This window comes from Diceros bicornis, chromosome 8, assembly GCF_020826845.1.
Source record: "Diceros bicornis minor isolate mBicDic1 chromosome 8, mDicBic1.mat.cur, whole genome shotgun sequence".
NCBI classification, from domain to species: Eukaryota; Metazoa; Chordata; class Mammalia; order Perissodactyla; family Rhinocerotidae; genus Diceros; species Diceros bicornis.
Genome location: NC_080747.1, coordinates 48651813 through 48670129, shown reverse-complemented (window position 1 = coordinate 48670129; position 18317 = coordinate 48651813). Strand labels below are relative to the sequence as shown.

At 33.8% G+C, this 18317-nt stretch overlaps 1 protein-coding gene across 14 annotated transcripts in view; it reads right to left on the bottom strand.

Annotated features, from left to right (window-relative positions):
* Positions 1–18317, bottom strand: part of ADGRL3 (adhesion G protein-coupled receptor L3) — a 784802-nt gene that overhangs the window by 69606 nt on the left and 696879 nt on the right. For all 14 annotated transcript variants that reach the window (XM_058547158.1, XM_058547157.1, XM_058547171.1 and 11 more), the window contains 2 exons: positions 8042–8108; positions 6167–6258 (listed from right to left, as the gene is read on the bottom strand). In XM_058547158.1, the coding sequence (XP_058403141.1) occupies positions 6167–6258; positions 8042–8108 (159 nt within the window). The remainder of the gene's footprint in view (positions 1–6166; positions 6259–8041; positions 8109–18317) is intronic.

The following is an 18317-nucleotide window of genomic DNA, read 5'->3' as shown; positions in this document are numbered from 1 at the left end:
GAAATCCGTGAAATTTTCATTTGAATTTAGTAGTTTTGGTGGCGAAAGGTAAACTATGAATAAAATCAACTGAGTGGAGATAGAAGCTATTTTTTTGAAAGTCTGCATGAACTATATGGACTATACTGGGCTTCCCCTTTGAAAACCCAAATCAGTATTTCAACATTTTCATCTCACTAGCTAGTATTTTGAGTAGAATGAGAAAGCACTAAAAGTATTTTCCTTAAAACTCATTCAGAAAACTGCAAATTTTTATTAAATACACCTCAGAACTAGATTTACTGTTCTCATACAGGTTAGAACTCTTTTTAGGATTTTGTTCTGGTTACAATATAAAGACGATACCCTTTTGAAAAGCAGGCTATCTATATATACATATACATGCATTGTAATGTATTAATATGAAGGAAAAAATTAAAGCATTAAAATATTCTTATGATACTGTTGCATTTTTCAAGATTAAGTCAATTTGGTTTTCTGTCTTCAAGCTTTCAGAACCCTACCACCCTTAACTCCATAAAGTACTAACGTAATGTTGAATTAACTGTGTCTACCAATATCTAGAAATAGAGTCCTCAAAGTAAAAGTCACCTTCTTAAGGAACAGAATAAGTTATTATGGATACTGGTAAGGTAAAACATTTTTTTGTTCATCCCTGAAGCTATTTAGAAGAGTTTTTAGATTTCTTTATGTATGGCAGGTGTCCAAGCTCACCGAAGACACTTCTTTTTTTTCTCCAGAACTAACTACAGAACTTGCTATTTATTAATCAGATGAACATTTCACTCCTGGAGCCAATTCTTTCATAACAGAATAAGCTTGGCTTAAAAAAAAAAGATCATATCATGCAAATTCTTAATGACACCATATGGTAAACAAAGCCTGTCAAACTCTAATGGAATTTTGATGAGAGGTTAAGCAAACTTCACCATGGAAAACACAAAGAACCAAAGGCAGCAGTATATTTCCACACAGAGTGGTTAAAAATAATCAAACCATCCTGTATGGGCACTATATTTCCACATAGAGTGATGAAAAATAATCAAACCATCCTGTATGGGCACTATATTATGTGCTGCATGCATTACACATATGATTATATTTAATTATTGTGAAACTCTACAAAGTAGATACAATTATTCCCAATTCTGAGGAGATACTCAGACGGAGCCGTGATGTAACTTGCAAGGTCATAAAATCATTATAGGCTTTAACAGAAATTCAAACCCAAGTGTGTCTGACACTGAAGTTATCACCCTCCTCTACCACTGTCTTCCTTTAGCAATTAGAGCACAGAGAAGAAGCAAGAAAAAGTGGAAGGTGTTTCTTTAAACCACTTGAAAATGTGTTTGCCAACCCATCACTCATGCAAAATCTAAGTTAAGAGGAGAGACTAGAAATGAGAAAACATGACTGAGTCAAAATCAGAAGCCTGGATGCAGAAGTCTGTTCATGGGAAAGGGCAGAGGGATGGACTCAGGAAGGGAAAGCCTAGTGGATTCCTTGCCCCTTCATAGAGGCACCAATTTTCTTTCTTGGCCCTAAAAGCCTCTATTATTTCTTTTTATTCTTCAAAGCATTTGTGATTTTATTAAATACATTTTTTCAATAGAAAAATTAGTTGATAACTACAGAAACGATCAATTTTTATTTTGAAGGTAAATGTCAAGAGTGTTCTAAATGCTCCTCAAGAATTAACGTTTACATGTCATAATAATTCAGTGACATTATAAGTTAATTTTGTGCTGGTAACAAGTCAATAATTGTTTTATTCACGTTTACATATACATCTTTAAAATTAGGTTAGATTTTTGCTATGATTACTATAAGCTCCAATTTCAACTTGTCAGAACTCAACCAGAAAATTCAAATGACTGGAATTATTTTTTTTCCTCCAAATATAATTACCTATTTTGATGAACAAGAGACAAAGGACAAGTAAGCAAACAGCAAATAGAAATGTATCATTTAATTTTTATTACTTTTTTAGTTAAATCTGAGAATTGGCGTACCTCATTTCCTCTGTAATTATGTTACCCATAGTAATCCACTGTATTATTATTTTTTCCCAGAGTATATCATTTATTTAGTGATGAGCCAGCCAAATGAATGTTCTATACTAACATCAAAATGTGTTTATTAGGATGACCATGAAATAAATTTGGAATTAAAACATAATTAAATTATTTTACAATAATTAAATTAATTACAGTAAATTGGAGTCAGCCAGGCACAGTGTTAGGGAAGAGAAAGTCAGTAGAGATAAATCAGAAGCGAAAGAGAGCACATCTAGAATGACCAGATGGGCACTTGGCTCAAAAAACAGCTGAAGAAAGAAAGAGGGAACTAGATCAGGAAGCATTAGGCCATCATAGAGAGTCGGGACTTTAGTGTAAAAGTAACAAGAAGCCATTGAAGAGTTTTACCCAAGAGAGTAGTACGATCAGATTTAAACTTTTCAAGAGCTCACTCTAGCTGATGAAGGCAGGGGCAAGAATCAACATGGGGAAAGAAGTAAGGAAACCACGGCAGTGGTTCTGCAGAAGATGATGGTGGCTTAAAAGGAAACAGTGGCAGTTGAATATGGGGAGAAGCAAACACATTTAGATAGAGGAGATAACTATGTGTGAAAGAACATATATAATAAAAGCAGTAAACATTTGATAAATGAATGGATTGTTTTTAGAAAGACAATGACTTTCAAAGGGCCTTATATCTTTTTTTTCTTCTCATAATAAACTGAACAAGGTGGCCTGTCTTGTTCACCACTTTATAAAAATACAAAAAACAAAAGCAAGGAAACATTATTAACGTTTATCCTCTCTCTCATGTACTCAGAAAAAGACTTTCCAGATAAATGATGTTTATGCCTTTAAAATAAATACTCTCGTATCATGCATACCATTTAAAAATATATATTATACAGATCCTTATTTTTGTTGAAAATATAAAGGATGCCAGATTTTGTGTTTTCTTATTGTTCAAAATCATTAACTTTCTTAAAATTCTTCTTTCCTTACCAATTATGCCCTGCTAATTTCCTTACAAGCACTCCTTAAATAGGTAATATATTTTAAATAAAATGAAATGTCCTTCATATTCTAGAAAGTTCTAAGGAATATTTTCTCAAGATTTCTTTCTTATTATCACTCTTCAACATGTCCCTGTATCCTGAAGATGACCATCTTTCCTACTTCCTAGAGGAGAGTAGGCAGAAATCCCTCAATTTACTGTCTACCCTGGTTCCACCAACGTATCTACATCACATCTATTATTATTTTATTCAGTCTCAGTGGAAAAGGGTCCTCTTTCCTGGCTTCTGTTATCTCAGGGGGAAAATGTCCTTCATGGAATCTAATGGAGTGGAATTTCTCTACCACTGTTCTGGATCTCATTCCCTACACTTCCTCAAGTCACAACTTTAACAATGATTCATTTTCCTATATTTCTAACCTCTCTATCTCTGGTTCTTTCCCATCATTATATTCACATTCATGTTTCTTCCATCTTAAAACCACGCTTTATACCCTTTCTAACAACTACCCAATTTCTCTCCTTGCCTTACTGACTTCTTTAAACAGCATCATCAAAGGCTGTTCATATTCCTCTGCTCATTTGATGGTTGCTTATGTTTCATTCTTATATCCATTTTAAATAGGACGGGAAGGCTTGGTAAAGAGTGATAAACTTTCTAAAAGCTGTAAAGTATAAAGCAATTTGGACAGAATTCAAATCAAGATATTCTCATTTAAGGCTTTACTTTCCTTTGTAATTTAAAACTTTATGCCATCAATGTCATTAAATGTGATTGTTGGCTTTTGTGTGTTTGTTTTTCTAAACGGTAATATCTAATATCATCAACATTTGACCCATGTTACCTAAAGAAATACAGATGAATAATGAGCAAACAAATTGATCTTTTAAAAATATGTGACAGTACTAAGTATAAGACCTTTTTTCTGATTTTTAACCTGGTAAAAGATATTACATAAATATCAAAGTATTATTCACTTCTTTCTGATAGTAATTTCAAAACATAAACGATAAGTAAAGTATTACTTGCATTTTGTTTTATACTACAGAATAATAGATATAAGGATGTTATAATTTGTACTAAAGTGATAAAAGTACAATATGATAAAGAAAATATATTTTATGTGCCTATTTAATTTATCCGAATACAACTTCATCAGGAACAGTCTAAGGAACTAACACCTTAGAAGAGAAATCTAATTGCACATAACAACAATATTATGACTATTATCTCAACTAAGTAATATTAAGAACTACAAAAGACTATTACTTTTAGTAGATAATTCCTAGTTTGCTCCATTATATTATTATTTTTTTAAATTCCTTAGCTATTCTTTTAGATTAATTTAGACAGATGATTCCTTCAATAAATTAACCACTTAATGTCACTACACTTTTGTTACTAAAGTCTATAATGTATTAATTTATCCTATAAACATTCATTGAGGGCCTACTATGGGCAAGGAACTATGTCAGGCACTAAATGTAGAAAGATGGAAAATGGGTGACATAGCTGCTATCTGAGGTAGTTCAAGGAGAATGTCAGTAGCACATGAAAGTCAAGGTAACCTCATGAAACTTCTGAATGTACGTTCATTTAAATGCAAACATTTAACCAAGTTAACACATAGCATAGGCAAATTATATACAAATACAATTAAATACATACATATATTAAGGACTAAAGTACATTTCCACATTACTATCTTTCTCAAATGTCACAGCCTCTAAGGGAAGAAGATAGATTTTTCTGTCATACTGAAGAACTATATTTCTTTTCAGAAAATGTAAATTAGTTTCTTTTCTGTGTATATAAAGGAAGTACTATTAATGTGGAAAGTGAATGTGAATATTTTTATGTCTCTGAATGGCTATGGTTTTCTGAGCATAGAAAAGTAGAATTTGGGTTAAAAGGCAAATCTGGGAAGTTACAAGATGACTGACTAGATAGTGGGAGACTTCTGGAGGGATTTATCTCCCAGCAAGTAAATATTAACATTTCAAAGGTGGGGGGTGGTATGTAAAGCCTGGAGCCATATATTTACATCCCAAAGGATTTTACATTGGGGAGTGGAGGTTTCTCTTCCTCTCTCAGGAGAAGAGGACAGCAGCTGTATAACAACTCCTATATAAACACTCGGATTATTAATAATTTCTGGATTCGTCTCTTGTGGTGTAAAATCCTCCTTTTGGTACTTGCAGGTGCCAACATCTAGGTCTCTTCACATTGCTCTGAAGGGGGTGTGGGGGATCAGAATTGGCCACCCCAAAATGTGTCTCTTTGGCTTGATTATCTTTAAGAACAAAAGACTCTGCAAGAAACTTTGACCTTCCCCCTAACTGCCTAAAAGAATTTAAGATAGAAGGCCTGTTCCAGGAAGCAGCTAATACCATTAGATAACTATAATATAGTGTAAAATAGGTGTGATAGACAGAAAGGCACCAGCAAGCCCATTTTTATCAAAGTTCGGTCACACTGTCCAGCAAACACTTGTTTGTCAAACATTTGCATTTCCATCTCCATGTAAATTGCCTTCCTCCCCTTTGAAGCCCCAAAACACTACCCTCAACATCCTCCTTTGTCTTTAGCTGAAGATGGTATTTAAGGTGGTGGCTTCAGCTGTTCTGGTGAGTTACTCAGTTTTCCTGGGTTTTTCCCATGTATACATGTTATTAAACTTTGTTTGATTTTCTCCTGTTATTCTGTCTCATGTCAACTTAATTCTTAGACCAGCTAGAAGAAACTAGAGGGTGGAGGAATTGTCTTCCCCTCCTACAGGGGACATGGAATGTTGGGAACTCACGCAGTTATTGCTCTAAGAAATAACAGTCTGCCCAGATCCAGAAACTTTGTAATTGCTTTCAGGACAAAATAAATAAATGTATATATTAAAAACTTATTATGTTGTAAATCAGAGTTTAGGGGGGAAAAGTTTCTTTGAAGACAGAGCTTCATTATATTTATTTTCAGGCAGAATAAGTCACCTAAATAGTCAATAAATGATCTTATTCAGCAAAGACAACACACTGATCTTTATCTTTTGTCATTAGATTTCAATACAATTAAAAGTAGGGATAGTTTAGAGCACCAAAGTAAGGCAGCCTAAAGAAAATGAAAAGAAAAATCACTTACTTGATATTATCAAGACAGCCCGATTCAGGTTTCAGAATGGCAGTATGATGAAACATTTTATATAAAGCAATCCCAAGGAAGATTACATTAAGCTGGAATGTAAAAAGTACTGTTATGTACAATAGTTGGAGTGGAAAAAAAGTAAGTCTCTTCTTCATAACAGATGCGTTGTTCTGGGAAATTAGCTCTCACTACACATTTAGAGGAATCGGATCATAGATGATTGCCCAGTATTTTGGTAATGGCAAGCAGTCAGTTTGGGGAATTGGGATACCAATGAGTTACAAAGCACTGCTTGGCCAAATACAGCCAAATACAAAATCAGCAGCAATTGAAAAGATGCTGTGTGAACTGTAAAACAACTCAAAGCCAAGTATATGTTTAAAAAAACAATAACTATTCCAGGTGTGTAATTATTTCTACCCTCTGAGCATGGTCCTTTATTTATTGCTTAGGGATACATTTTCAAAGGCTACATTACAAAAACACACAAACTAAAATCAATATGTTTTTGAATACCTAGATCAAAAGTATTATAAAATACTGGTTTAATTTTGATGTGAAAACAAATCAGGATTAAAGCAGCTGGAACCTCCAATGAGATTGTTATATTAGTGGAACTAAAGAGAGCATATGATTTAAAACAAAACAAAACAAAAAGCCCCAGTGTGCATTCTGTATATCACATATACGTCAACTGTACTGAAAACCACATATTGAATTGCGCTTTATCACCTGATTTGTTTATATATTTTAGAACTTGGGACTGCTGGGGACTAGAAAGTCCAATTATAAGCCCCATCAAACTTCTCTCAATAATAGAGGTGTACAATCCTTTATCAAATCCAAAATGTCTGAAAAAGTGAAAATTTTAAAACATTCATTGAGTAGCCAAGAAGCCTAATTTGAACTGAACCCATTTGGTGGGAAAATCTGATTATAATGGACATAAGGCTCCTATCTTTATCCTATTTGCTCTTACTTTTCCTACTTTTTTCTGCTGAATTATTACTCTGTTTGGTTTCAGAGTCCTGCCTAGACCCTACTGTGAGTCTTGGTTGATGTGTTTGATTTTGGGCAACTGCTTATTCCCTACTAGGGATATTACATAATATGCAGTACATGTACTGTATTACCTTTCTAAAGTCTGAAAAATTTCTGAATTTCAAAATATCTGGCCCAAAGGATTTCAGAGAATGAATTGTAGACCTATATTTATTCAAAATCAAGAGGTTATTTTATTCAAAAAGTGGATAGCAACTTTGTATTTGAAAATGATAGGTATGTTAATAATGATACCAACAAACATATCTAAATTAGAATAAATAATTCATATTTGAAATCAAGATATCATGCATCTAAAAATGAAAAAGAAAGTATGATTACAGAATGTTTGTTTGTGCCTATCTAAAGTGAAACCCTTTTAAATTTAAAATTTTTCAATATATATATAAAATATAAAACAAAACTGGAAGGAACAGGAAGGTGCTTTGCTACTTTTTCAATTTCCAATTCTATTCACAATTCAAATTATCCAAATGAAAAAGAAAGGAAATGTATTGTTGTCAAACTTGAAGTCATCATTGTCCAAAAACCTACAAAACCAAATAGATTATGTTGGATTAGGCTCCTGAGGAGTCATAGCACTGCACAAACTCTTGCAAATGTATGTTTTCTTCTCCCAATGGTTTTGATTAAGTACTTTACAATATAAAAGTAGACTATAATGAGTGTCTAATTGCTTGAGTTATGTAGGGTCAAATAAGTACAGGCTTTCCTCAAATTAATCTATGTAAATTAAAGATAGTCAGTACAGGGATTGTGAAAGTTTTATTTCTTGACCTGGGAAACACATAGTTAATTAGGAGTTCTTACCATAATTATCAAGGTCGCTGGTCCTATAAAACTCCAAATGAAGTAGGTGTCAAGTCGGAGCCAACATCTGCAATGAAACACAAGAGAGAGAAGACATTCAAGGACTGGGTATGGGACATACATCAAGAGCGAGCGAGTGACAGAGAAGAATGTGAGCTGCAAAGCATTCCACTGGGAGACAGGAAATATTACATTGCTTATTCATTTAAATGCTGAATTATGTGCCCAATTTCTGACAGCACTATTGATGGAGTAAGATAATTACCCCTGGAGGAAGCAGGAAAAAAATGGCACTGGGCCTATTTGCTAAGGCCTTTTGTGTCTGTCATAGAAACCTTTAAAAAAAGGAAAAGAAAGAACGAAAAAGCCATACACATAGCCATTAAATCGAGTAGCTTTAAGCTATCCTTTTCTCTCCAATTATGGTGCTACATAGCCTGTCTATCAGTTGTCAGGCAAAGTGACATTTTCCTCTCAAGAAGATCTGAGGAAATTCAGTACAAAGAAGAAATAAATTTGGTATCAGAAGATTGAAGTTTAATTAGGTTGGGCAGCCCACCTTTGAGAGTTCTTGAGTCTTAAAAAGTGCATTGTTACTGCTAGAGCTTCTGGGGTTGCAAATGATCCTTAGCATCCCATGAAGTTGATTCATGATCCAAAAGTAAATTATTAATCACTTAATTTCAGCTACATTTAATACTCCTCCAATTCTTAAAGCCTCTGGGAAATTACATTTTCATTCTTCAGCACGACAGGAAGACAAAATGGAAGTGACTAGTTATGAGAAAGATTAATGTAAATTTTGAACAAATTACATTTGATGTTAAAAATCATACCTTGAATTTTTTGCCATTTTGCTACATTTGAAGCATAATTAAAAAAGAAAACATCTCCAGTGGAAAATATTCAAGAGTGGTTTGCTAAGTGGTCTAAACCTGCAAATCCTAAGTACCTAAATATTTCTGTCATTATGAAAATGTTATTTAAACCTCAGCAATAATGGAATAACAAAAAAGTTGTTAAGGAAAGAATTTATAAATGTCCATCAAAATAGGAATGGATAAATAAAATGTTTTGTATTCATATGACGAAATGTTATAAAACAGTTAAAAGGAAGGAAGTAGTCTATATATGCAATAAGATAGATCACAAAAACATGGTTAAGTGAAACAGTAAGGTGAAGAATCTATACCATATACCTTTTAACTGATATATATATATAATATACAGTATTATTTTTAGTGTGATTGATATATATTTATATTAATATATATTATTATTATGTAATATATACTTTTAAGTATATGATGGATATATTAGTATATATTTATATACGTGTATCCATCACACTTAAAATAATACACTATATTTATGACAGATACCTATATGTATGTAATTTTTTTTAAATGGAAAGGGGAACAAAAATCACCAAACTCACGTTAGCAGTTGCCTCTTACATGAATGAAGAGAAGACTAGAAGTAGACCAAAGGGGCTTTAGCCATGTGTTTTACTTTAATAATTACTAAAAGCAATGTGCCAATATACTAACAGTTTTAACATCTGAGTTATGGAGGCAGTGATGTTTAATTTATTTTTTACTTTTCTGTAACCCAAATTTTTTTTTAAATGGTTAAAGGCTAGATTTTATTTCTTTTTTTTGGTGAGGAAGATTAGCCCTGAGCTAACATCTGTTGCCAATCCTTCTTTTTGCTGAGGAAGATTGGCCCTGGGCTAACAACCATGCCCATCTTCCTCTACTTTATATGGGACGCATGCCACAGCTGCCACACCATTGATAAGGGGTCCGTAAGTCGGGGCCTGGGATCCAAACTTGCAAACCCCAGGTTGCCGAAGCAGAGTGTGCAAACTTAACCGCTATGCCACTGGGCTCGCCCCAAAGGCTAGATTTCTAAGCCAGAAAAACAAACAAACTCAATTCCTGAAAAAAATCAATTTCAAAACAACAAAACCTGGCTGCCTTCTAGTATGTTAAATACATGTAAACTAATTTCAAGAGAAGTATAATATTTGTACTCCAATAAGAAACTGACTACAAGTTCATATTTTTACATAGAGAGAGAATTTCTCTTTATTCAAAATTAACATATAATCCTATTTGAAAAACTGCTATCAGAGGAGCAATCAATACTTAAACTATTAGCCGTTAGTTTGTTTGAATAATTAGTTATCTTTCTGTTGTGCTGTTGTTCAAAAAAATTCAGTCAAGAAAAATAAGAATGTGATGCTGCCAATAAGCAGAAACAAATCAAAGAACTTGAGGTTGAAATATGAACGTTGGTCTCATTCTGCTAGTTTGTCACCACCCTAACAAACGGATGTGTTCAGAGCAGGGGAAATGTTCATGGTCTCTCTGGGTTCTCAACAAAAACTATATTTTCCCTCAAGATAAAAACAATAAGGGACAAAGCATGGACATTTTCCCAGATTAGAACCCCCTCACTCCCTGTCCTCCCCACCCCATGGAGCCCAAGAACGTTGCTGAAATTATGACAACATGATACAATACTAATAATACATTTAACAATGACTGTGAATAGCACAGTCTCTGTTATTTTGTAGGTCAAACAAGTTCTTGAGAACTAATCTGATAACTAAAACATATTTTTAGCAAATTCTTTTTAAAAGAAAATGTGCTTCAAGAACTTCTGAAAAATGTTATTCTACAGGTTAAGGACTTCTTAAACAAATAATTTTAATTATATTATTACAGAGTGTCTAAGACTAAGTATGGAATTTTAAAACTTTAAATAATATTACCAAATTTTTGTTAAAATAAAATAATGTCATTAAATGTTAGCCTTACAATGCTTTACTTTTTTGAAAACAGCCTCTGCTTAGCAAATGCTTTATTTGGAAATAAATGTGCTTTTGGCATAGTGATTCTAAATGTGGACGTGAAATTACTTTGTTAGTTATTTTTATTCCTTAAGAAAGTTCTTCAATATCTCTGTGGTACAATAACTTTATATTCCCTTCAGAATTGAACAGTGAAAGAGGCAATATGAAACACTTCAAATGTACTGAGTAAATCATCCCTCCACGAGGGCTGCCTGGGCTTGACTATCTTCTGGAAGGCAGTGCGGCAAGAATCCTTTTTCTAATTTGATTGCCATATGGCCACACCTGCTGTTGTTTTTGGCCACATGCTGGCTTTCTCAAAGCTTTCTGTATTTCCTTTCTTTCCCATTAACTACCTTAAAAGTTTGCATGATTCCTGCCCTGACTTCCCTATGCCAATGTGGAAACAATTCACCCTGGCATCAAGGTGAAGGAGGTGTATATTAACATGTATATTACATTATGTGGGGTGTATATTACATGCCTGGGCACGTATATTCTACCTCATAGTATTCTATAAGCCTAGGCCATTCGATGCCACTCAGATACAACGCAAAACCACTGGTTAAGGGGAGACCAGGCTAGATTAGTAAAACAAATACTAGAGGAACAAGTAATGGCATTAACCAAAATAAAGTCTAGCTTACAAATGGCCAGACAGACTTGCTACTGAAGAATAAGGTTTACCTGAAAATTGCTTTTATCTACTAAGCAACATTTAATTTGTGAACTCATTAATTTTAATAGGCCAATCTTGTTTAATTTTTAAGTTATGTCAATTTCTTTGTTTAAAGTGAAATTCAGTCATATGCATAAAACTATAAATTATGTTTATAGTAGTACTGTAACAAAAGAGATGACTTGCAGTTGAAAAAGCAAATGCATTCTGACCACACTACATGTTTGTTTGAAGCAATACTGAAAAATCTTATGATACCAGATATATTCTGGATTTCAAAGGAGCACTTGTCATATACCATAAACCCTGACTTTTTTCACTTATCTAGTACAAAGATGTCATTAAAATTCTTTTTGTAGCATTTTGTTCAAATTATAAAAGCAGCATATATTGTTATATATATGATGAAGCTTCACTGCATTGATATAAGTTTACTGGTTTAATATTCTAAAGAATATTCTTATACTAATCACAAGAATAAGTTATTATTCTTTCTCGGAATTATTCTCTTCCAAAATATAAGAAACATCATTACGAATTAAATAATAAAGATACTGATATCTGGATCAGTCTCCCATAAAAATGTCAATTACTAGTCCCAAAAGTACCACCTTCACGTTTAATCAGAAAAGAGAAAAATAAAATAATGAACTAAATTGACTTCTCAAAACAGAACAATAGAAAACCATACTTCTAAAGTTTATTCTCTTCTACTACTAAACTACTCCTCACCGTTTTATTATCACTAGTCATTTTAAAAACACATGATTTTGTATTTAGAAAAACGGTAAGGCCAACTGCTCAACATATATAAGTACCACCTAAAACATGTTTTACAATGCTTTTAGATACCAGTAATACTATCAGAGTGCAGTTCTTTATTCAAAGTTAGCATGTTTAATGTAGTGACACTAAAATGCTTTGGGATATATTCTCTTTTATTGCTTGTTTAATTCACTCTTATCAAAGTAGACATCTGATTATTAACCAGTTTTTTGAACTAATATAAATTAGCAATGGTATTTGCTTCATTTTCTTCAGGACACTAAATCACAGACAAAACCCTTGGTGAGTATTAAATGTAACCAGTAAACAATCGTTGGCCATTATTAGACCAGGAAATTTATAAGGCTTCACTATATCAGGTTGTTTATAAGAGTTTATAAACCACATGATCTTTTCCCCGTACCATATGCAGATCTCTCTATATCTGTACTACGTATATCTGGCAAGATTGAGAGAAAAGAAGGAATAAAGAGAACTAGGGTGAGAAAGAAGGAAGAGAAAAGGAAAAGAGACAGATACACATACTTCAAGCATAATAAACTTACTGCATAATACGTCTAAAAATTTCTTTAATGCCATTTTCGTCACAGCACACTCATGTATCTAATCTTGAAATACTTGGCGAGCAAGTGCATGAACTGGAAAAAACATTGGCGGAGTGATGCAGGAATGGAGTGCGATCAGTGGTAGTCAAAACTCACATTTGTGATTCAGCTACAGTTCTGAATCTTAGAATCCACACTAGTTCTAATACATTAAATACAGGTTTTGTTGTCTTCATGTCCTCAATATGTTATTTTTTTTTAAATAAGGATTTCACTATTTCTTCAGCAAAATACATCCTACCTTTTTACTGTGGACTACAAAAGTGAGAATAGCACTGTTGTAATTTATTAATACTAAATGTTGGAATAATTCCAATGGTCCCATGTTGTTTAAATTAGTAGGAGGTAGTAGCATTAAGAATTGTAATCATTGCTCTTATAAATGAATGCTTTTAATACAATTTATTTTATAATTAAAACAATGTTGCAAATCATAAAGTTTGTATTCCCTCATTTGTATCAGTCAAATAATAGTACCAGTATTAATAATTCTAACTTAATAAATGTTTATATATGCCAGACACTTTACGTACATATATACATGCTAAAATATATACACATATATATGCACACACATATCCATATACATATGTACATACTCATACACACACTCACACACAGTTTCAAACTTTGCAATAGTCTTGCAAGGTACTTATATAATAACCCCCACATTACAGATTATAAAGTGAAACTCAGGGAAACTAAGTGACTTGCCCACAGCCACATGGCTAATAATTAGTTGAGCCTGAATTTTATTCTAGTCTACTTAGCTCCAAAGTCCCTGGGGCTACAATGTGTTTCTCCAAGAGAATAAAGATACAAGTTATAAAATAAATAAAAGTTATAGTTTTGTTGACAATTATAAATTCTCCATGAGTAGATGAAAAATTTATATACTACACATAAAGCACAGATTGTTGAAACATGTCTCAAGTAAAAATATTTGATCTTTCTAAACATCAGATTATCTCTTGATAAGTCAGTAAAAACTTTAGTTTTTAAACAGCTTTATTGCAACATAATTTATATACTATAAGTCATCCATATAAAGGGTACAAGACAGGGCCGGCCCCACAGCTTAGCGGTTAAGTGCACGCGCTCCACTACTGGCGGCCCAGGTTTGGATCCTGGGCGCGCACTGACGCACCGCTTGTCCGGCCATGCTGAGGCGGCGTCCCACATACAGCAACTAGCAAGATGTGCAACTACAACATACAACTATCTACTGGGGCTTTGGGGAAAAAAAGGAGGAGGACTGGCAATAGATGTTAGCTCAGGGCCAGTCTTCCTCACAAAAAAAAAAAAAGTGTACAAGACAATAGTTTTTAGTATATTTAAAAGTTGTGAAATCATCATCAATCTAATTTTAGAACATTTTCATGGCAACAAAATGAAACCTTGTACCCATCTATAGTCACTGTCCATTGTCTCTACTATATTCACTCCCAACAGCATCCCCAATCTCTTCCCAGTCCTATCAACCACTATATTTTTTGTCTCTAAAGATTTGCCTATTCTGAACAATCCATATAAATGGGATCATACAATATGTAGTCTTTTGTGACTGGATTCTTTCATTTAACATAATGTTTTTAAGGTATATTCACTTTGTAGCATGTATCAATACTTCATTCATTTTCACTTCCAAATAATATTCCATCATATAGATATACAGTAATGCGTCGCTTAATGATAGGGATACATTCTGAGAAATGTTTCAGGCAATTTTGTCTTGAAAACATCATAGAGTATAATGAAAGGGAACAAAATTTGCCACTCCAAAATGTGTCTCTTTAACATGAGGATTATTTTAGGCTGATTATTTTTTGTGTGTGTGAGAAGATCAGCCCTGAGCTAACATCCAATTAGGCTGATTATTTTTAAGAAACAAAGGACTCGAAAGTTTTTCTTGTTACCTCCCCCTTAACTGCCTAAAAGAATTCAGATAAAAAAAATCTGTCTCGGGAAGCAAGCTATCACCTTAGCATTACATGAACTAGGTTGTAGACAGGGAGGAACCTAGAAAAGCTGTTTGTCGGGATTCCCTCTGTGTTGCTCTATTTCTGTGTGGCCAAACACCTGCTTTCCAAAAGTTTGCCCCTTTTCACCTACCTGTGAATTACCTTCCTTCCCTGTGAAGTCCCTGACTCTCCCCACCCCTAACATCTTCTTTTGTCTTTAGCTGAGGATGGTCTTTAACATGGGAGCTTTGCCTATTTAGGTGAGTCACTTGGTTTTCCTGGGATTCTCCCATGTATACATGCTATTAAACTTTTGTTTGTTTTCCTCCTGTTAATCTGTCTCATGTCAATTTAATTCTTAGACCAGCCAGAAGAACCTAGAAGGGTAGAGGAAAATTTCTTCCTCCCCTACACTACTTACACAAACCTAGATGGTATATCCTACTATACATCTAGGCTATATGGTACTAATCTTATGGGACCACTGTCATGTATGTGGTCTGTCATTGACTGAAACGTCATCATGTAGCACATGACTGTACCATATTTTGTTTATCTTTTCATCAGTTGATGGACATTGGGTGTTTCCACTTTTTGGCTAATATAAATAACGCTGCTATGAACACTTGTGTACCAGTTTTTGAGTAAACTTATGTTTTCATTTTTCTTGAGTAAATACCTAGGAGTGGAATTGCTGGGTCATATGCTAATTATATTTAACATCTTGAAGATCCATCGAACTGTTTTCCAAAGTAGCTAGCTGCACCATTTTATACAGCCACCAGCAATATATGATGACTAATTTTTCTACTTCCTCACCAACATGTGTTATTATCTGTCTTTTTTATTGTAACCTTTTAGTGGGTGAAGTTACAATATAAAGCAATCTCTAGTTGTGGAAGTTATCGTATTTCCTTGGTTCTCATAAGAACTCACATCTAACATTCAACTTTAAAGGCAACATTTAATCACATTTTTTTTTTTTTTTTTTTGGTGAGGAAGATCAGCCCTGAGCTAACATCCATGCCAATCCTCCTCTTCTTGCTGAGGAAGGCAGGCCCTGAGCTAACATCTATTGCCAATCCTCCTTCTTTTTTTCCCCAAAGCCCCAGTAGATAGTTGTATGTTATAGTTGCACATCCTTCTAGCTGCTGTATGTGGGACGCCGCCTCAGCATGGCCTGACAAGCAATGCGTCGGTGTGTGCCCAGGATCCAAACCTGGGCCACCAGTAGCGGAGCATGCACACTTACCCCCGCTAAGCCACGGGGCCGGCCCCAATCACATTTTCTAATAACAGGAGAGCAGTCCTGATGTTCTCTGATATAGGTCTGGCATGGCTAACTCCGTAACAGAAAAATTACTCTCAACCCCAAATTCTTATATATGGTGATAATTTTACGTCCAATCATAGGGTTCCTGGGTGATGAAATGATGACACAATAAGCTGTCAATCTCCAGTACACATACACATAAAACATGTTCTTGGCCTTTAATAAAATAACATGCAAATATACAAAGCACTCCCCACACTCATGTTGAATGACTATCTTGATATATCAATGAAAAAATACTTCATTCCTGTACTATTTCCCACTGGTCACGCTAGAGTCCAACACACTGAGTTCAACATGTTCAACGAGATAAACGCTTCATGTTAATGAAATGATACAAGAAAAACTATTTTACAACATCATATGATAATATACTTAGAGAAATACTACAAATGAATATATAATTTTCTATGGTGGGTTGAAGAGCTTAGAAATTATGAAATGTATTAGATAAACCTGTGCGTATAACTTGCAGAGACTATCAAGCTCAATGTTCCTTGGCTAGGATCTTTCCTGAATAATAGTATAATCTAGTATTTTTAAAGATCAGTAATCACTTTTCTACCCAAATGATTATGCCACTTAGATAATGAAGTAAAAATAAAGAAATTTGTGGGCTTTTAACCAGCAGAGGAGAAATTACAAATCTAAAACTTAATAGATGATTTATAATAATTTTCAGATCATAAAATTTGATTTCAGAGGCTGGCCTAGTGGAGCAGCGGTTAAGTGTGTGCGCTGCGCTTCGGTGGCCTGTGGTTTGTGGGTTCAGATCCCGGGTGTGCACTGATGCACTGCTTGTCAAGCCATGCTGTGGCGGCGTCCCATATAAAGCAGAGGAAGATGGGCATGGATGTTAGCCCCGGGCCAATCTTTCTCAGCAAAAAAGAGGAGGATTGGCATTGGATGTTAGCTCAGGGCTGATCTTCCTCACACAAAACAAATTTGATTTCAGTTATTTTTAAGAGCTTGGTTACTGATTCTAGTACTCAAGGATATTCTGACACATCACAAATGTTCATGAATTAATCTACATCTTTCAGAAATCTCTTATCAACTTTTGAGCCCATATTTAACTCTTAGGCTATTCTTGGGCTGTACACCTTCCCAGCAGCCTCTCTGCTCCTGGAACCCACTTCCAACCCTTTTCCAATTTACCCATCATGTTAATCACTGCTTTTTTAGTTGTATACTTAGATTGTGAGGAAAGCACTATAAACGTGATTTTTTTCTTTAGATAAAAATTAACTGTTCAAACAGTTTGCATTTTTTTGGTAACATTGATTGAGGTAATCAAAGTTTAAATGAACTGACTAGTTCCAGGTCATAAAATCAAACTATTTAGCACTGAATTTCCAAATCAGTCCTGTTTGAATTATTGTTAAGTCAATGCCAGCCTTCATCTTCTGACAGTATCATACAGGATGGCTGCACTAAATATCCATATGAACAGCAGGATAAGAGAAACTAAGAGAAGATACAAAAACAGAGATAAAATGAAATAAATGCCCATTGTTAACAGTGCAATTTAGACCTATGGTCCACTAGCTGAGAGTTATTTTTTTAAAAATGACTGTATTGGTCTTTTAATCAGATTTTTAAAATGTCTGATTATAGTACTAAATGTAATTTTAAGTACATTCTCAAGAATAATCTCAGTACAGATAAAAAGATTTCATTAAACATCAGAAAATAATAAGATTCTCTTACAAGCATTGCAAATTGATGGCAAAATAAGAAAACTTCTCAAAATCAAATTATGTATGCTTTGTGTGTGAGTATGTGTTTTGTACATAATAATCATTTCAATAGCCCTAATAACATTTCATAGGAAAACACATCCATCTGCCACATGGAATATGATAGTTACCTCTATCTGTATCAAAATAACATTTATTTAACCTACAAAAACAATTTTATCTCCTACCATTGATATGATTCTCTACTTTTTGGAAAACGTAAACTATTATTATTATTATTATTATTATTAAAGGTTTCAAAAATAAAACCTCATTGTCAGTATAATAAAATACAATTATGTACATTAAGAGG